The 4,522-nt window shown below is 31.0% G+C and overlaps 1 protein-coding gene across 2 annotated transcripts; it reads right to left on the bottom strand.

Annotated features, from left to right (window-relative positions):
* Positions 1 to 304: 304 nt before the first annotated feature.
* LOC130663378 (cytochrome c oxidase subunit 6B1-like) lies at positions 305 to 4,239 on the bottom strand. 2 transcript variants are annotated; one of them, XM_057462560.1, is made up of 3 exons: positions 4,087 to 4,223; positions 1,872 to 1,976; positions 305 to 635 (listed from the first exon to the last, which is right to left on the bottom strand). In XM_057462560.1, exons 2-3 carry the CDS (start codon positions 1,955 to 1,957, stop codon positions 467 to 469), a joined length of 255 nt encoding a protein of 84 aa, XP_057318543.1. In that variant the 5' UTR covers positions 1,958 to 1,976; positions 4,087 to 4,223; the 3' UTR covers positions 305 to 466. The 2 variants fall into 2 exon arrangements, with proteins under 2 accessions (XP_057318543.1, XP_057318542.1); XM_057462559.1 differs by lacking the exons at positions 305 to 635; positions 1,872 to 1,976 and adding an exon at positions 1,983 to 3,536 and having other exon boundaries at positions 4,087 to 4,239.
* Positions 4,240 to 4,522: the final 283 nt, after the last annotated feature.

Here is a 4,522-nt window from a genome sequence, read left to right as displayed (position 1 = left end):
TTTCTTTACAACTTATCCACCGCGGCTGTCTAAGACTCGCGTCAACAAGACATAAAACTCAGATATGTTATTTAAATTATCTACTATTTTACAATCTACAATTTGCTACATTACAATTCATTACACTGCGCTTATTATTATAATTTAGATTTGAAATTAATAAACTAAACCGACAGGTTAACTGCCGGTTTGGAGATGCCTACAAATAAAATAAAGTCTTGTGCAACTGTTTAAAGAGCAATAAATAATTTATTTGATACTTTGCAATTTAAAAACACTCAACTAAAATAATAAACTATTTAAATTACCTTAATTATTTAACTTTTTTTATTGATATCGATTTACAAGTAGCAGTATTATTATTATTAATTATTATTTTTTTTTTCATAATTTAAGTCTGCCGTACAGATTAACTAACTGAATATAAGTGAATACAGTAATCGACTTTTTGTTTATTAATAATTTATTAAATCCTCCCGGGAAATCTCCCCTCTGCGATCTGCTCGTCCCACTTTTCGGTCCACGCTTTTGGGCACATGATTGTGTAAATACGTTTGAAATATTGACAAGCTGAAAATTCTTCCCCGCGGACTTTCTTACATCGGTGGAAGTCCAAATAATATTGGTAGCAATGTCTGTTGAAAAATTTATCATTATTATTTTTATTAATTTTTTTTTTTTTTCGCTACGAAGGTCATAGGGACATTGAACTTTTTTTCTGATAGTTTTTATCCACACGAAAAAATTATTTCTCATGATAATTCAGTTAGTAGACAATTAAAAATTTTTGGATTTTTTTTTAATCAATAGATTGTGGATAAAAAATAAAACTAAAAAAATGCACATGTAGGAAAATAAAAAAATTATAAGTGCAATTTTTTAAAATATGTTTTTTTTTTTAATTTATCGCTTTGAGAAAAATTCAAAAATTGTTAGACGCCTGGTAACTTCAGTATCATGATTTCTTGGCGCGAGAATTTTCTTCTCACCCCAGGAAATATTTTTTTTTTTTCAATTTATAATACAAAAAATTTCTTGAGGTGAATCAAAATTTTTTGCGCCAAGAAATCCTTTTTTTTTTTGATGATACTCAAGTTAGCCGACGTCTAATAATCTTTGGATATTTTAAAAAAATGATCCTGAAGTTAGCAGACAATTCAAAATTTTTGGATTTTTTTTTGAACAATTGAATTTGAAGAAAAAAAAAACTAAAAATATGCACAGGTAAAAAATTTTAAAAACTACAGGTGCAATTTTTTCAAAACATTTTTTTTCTTCTGATTTATCGTCTAAAAAAAAATCAAAAAATTATTATACGTCTGCAAACTTCAGTATCATTTAAAAAATGATAAATTAAGAAAAAATATATTTCAAAAAATTGCACTAACAATTTTTTTAATTTCCTACATGTGCATATTTTAATTTTTTTTTTTTGACGAAATGATTGAAAAAAAATTCGGAAATTGTTAATTGTCTGCTAACTTCAGGATCATTTTTTCATGAGACTGAAGTTAGCCGACGTCTAATAATTTTTTGATTTTTTTTTAACAATGAATTATGAAAAAAAAATATTTAAAAAAATTGCACTTGTAGATTTTTAAATTTTCTACATGTGCATATTTTTAGTTTTTTTTTTTTTTTAATTAAACATTGAAAAAAAAATCCAAAAATTGTTAATTGTCTGCTGATTTCAGAATCATATTTTTTCTGTGTAGTTTAAAACTTTATATATATATATACATAATTTTGGTTTAAATTTTTTAACTTGTAGATAAAAAATATAATTCGATTATCAGAAAAAAAATTGTATGCCCCTACGGCATTCGTAAGACGATTAATTAATTAATTAATTAATTAATTAAAATAATTACCTAGTTTGATTTGTGTTCGGGAACCGTGGATCGTACGGTGCTGACTGATAATTCTCAATGTCTTCTGGAATTCCAGCGTAAGCCATTGTAGCTGTACTTATCTATCTAATAAGTACCCATACAAATTAAATAAATTAATACTAATAATAATAAGAGTAAAAAAAAACTAAAATCCTACTTGACAAATAATAAATTGTTTTAGTACATTTATATATTTATTATTATTTTTCTTAAACTTAATGCAAAGGTTCAACCTTTCGCTCAATCAAAATAATTATCTCTTATTGTTCGTTTATCAGCTAATCAAGTATCAAATTAATAAAATAATAATAATATTAATTTTATGTATTCACTTAACACTTAGACTCATGGTGAGCGAAAATAAAAATAACTAAACGCACTTTGAGTGGTAGAAAATAATAATAAACAGAATTAATATTAAATAGTAAATTCTAAAACTAAACAAATATAAAATGTTAAATAAATAAACCGAAAAAAATTATTTTACAAGAGGTCTTGTATTATCTTCTTCTTGACAGCAGACTTCGCGATATTTTTTAACCTCGGCCATGTAAAGTGACCATGCGTCTTTCGGCTGCTCAACAACCTGTTCAGTTTTAGCTTTCGCGACCATTCCAGTCTTGAGGATTCTTCCTCCGCGTCGCTTTCCTACCATCAGCGGGGGCGGAACGACGGGTTTATCTTCGAGTACAGAAGTCGCGGGTTGATCAGCACTGGGCTGCATTTTCTCCTGCATTTTCTTGAACATCTCCATGAAGCTCCCGTCGTTTTTGAACGCGTTGGACTGAATGGGAATCACCGGCTGGGTGACCTGAGTGGGCGGGATTCCCATTTGCTGATCAATAATATCAGGAATATAATCAGAGTCGTGCGAGGAAGTGCGATAGTGACGGCTACGACTGTCACGATATCTCGAATCTCGTCCAGAATCACGAGGTCTGCTGGTGTGTCCGTTGCTTCTGCTTCTACTACGACTCCGACTTTGGCTACGACTGTAACCCCGACTATGCTGACTTGGACTACGACTGTAACTGCGACTGTAACTATTATTGCGATAACGTTCCCGTGATTTAGATCTACCTCCCCGAGACCTTGATCTTATTCCCCGTGATCTCGATCTGATAGCTGGTGATCTCGACCTATTGCCCCGAGATCTCGATCTGGCTCCCCGGGATTTAGATCTGACTCCCCGTGACCTAGATCTCGGACGTGAGGTTGACTTGGACCTGCGCCGCCGTGAATATTTACGTGAGCCATCACTAGAACCTTCACGTGATCGCTTATGTCTCTTGCGTCGTTTGTCGTGTGAAGACGACGAGGACGAGGAGGTTGTCGTCGTGCCAACTTCCTGGGCTGATCTCACTGTATTATGCTTATTGCTGTACTCAGTGTAAGAAGGTGATTGTCGTGAATTAGCTTTATAACTTCTCTGTGTTGATAACTCACAGCTTATCCTGGACTGGGTGGAATAGCTCGGAGGCGAGGGTGGCTCGGGAGGCGAGTCACAGATCGTCCTGCCCCGGTCATACCGTCTTGACTCCATTACTGACACGCCACCTCTTTACTTAAATCTTAAGATTTCTCTCACCCTCGATTGACTGACGTCGACGTTGTTGTTCTCCAGCACAACTGCTGACAGGTTACCTACAAGGATAGAAACTGCCTTCTATAAGTACACAGCCCACTCTCAATACCCTACGCCACTATCGAATTGTATTTTTATTAATCATTTTATCATTGTCATTACTATCGACAAGTACAATAAGAGATTTTATTTTAATTGAGCGACATTTTATTTTATGCTTTTAATATTTTATGACCCTCAAGTACTTAAATTATTTTTAAAATTAAATATTCAGTCAGAACTTTCAATATGTGAAAATAATTTATAAAATAATTATTTTTTTAAAAAACAATTTATATATTTATCAAGTAAATATTAAAATATTATTTTCCACAAATTTATCCCATTGTAATAAATTGTAATTTATAAATTTATTACAATGCAACAAAAAGGTGAATGATAAGTAAAATACGCAAAAAAAGTTGCGACTCTATGGTACCAATAAAAAGGTTTTACATACGACAGATAATTCTAATCAATAAAATCTCAACACAAATAACTTTTAATAATTATAATAATTATTTTAATTATTATATTTATAAATAAAAAGGGTGTATTGGTTGTACTTACTCGATAAACTTTAAGAGAAACAAAATGGCTACGGTTATTATAAAATTCTTCTGCTTTTGATGCTCGGTAATTTCTTGTTACGTCATGGATCTGAAGTCTGCGGACTTTCACTGCCTTCTAGCGCCATCTGTTATTTTTCATCAAAATTCATTTTACCGAGACTCAGTAACTATCTACTGCCGCAATTATCCAGCAAATTTAAAAAAAAAAATTGGCGCGAAATTTGAATGAGTTTTTTTACCGGTCACTTTTTAAATGAATATTAAACGAGTTAAATTTAAATAAATCATATTACCAAGTTATTATTCAATGAATATTTATTCTACTCAGTATTTTTTATTTTTTTTTTTTATTATTTTTATTATTTAGAGACTTGTCAGTATTATATAAGAGTTACATAAACAATTTATTTTTATTTCCAGCTGATAATCATTTT

The sequence above is a fragment of the Microplitis mediator genome, chromosome 2, assembly GCF_029852145.1.
Source record: "Microplitis mediator isolate UGA2020A chromosome 2, iyMicMedi2.1, whole genome shotgun sequence".
Classification (NCBI taxonomy): Eukaryota; Metazoa; Arthropoda; class Insecta; order Hymenoptera; family Braconidae; genus Microplitis; species Microplitis mediator.
The sequence above is the reverse complement of the archived record's forward strand: the minus strand, read 5'-3'. Positions and strand labels throughout refer to the sequence as shown.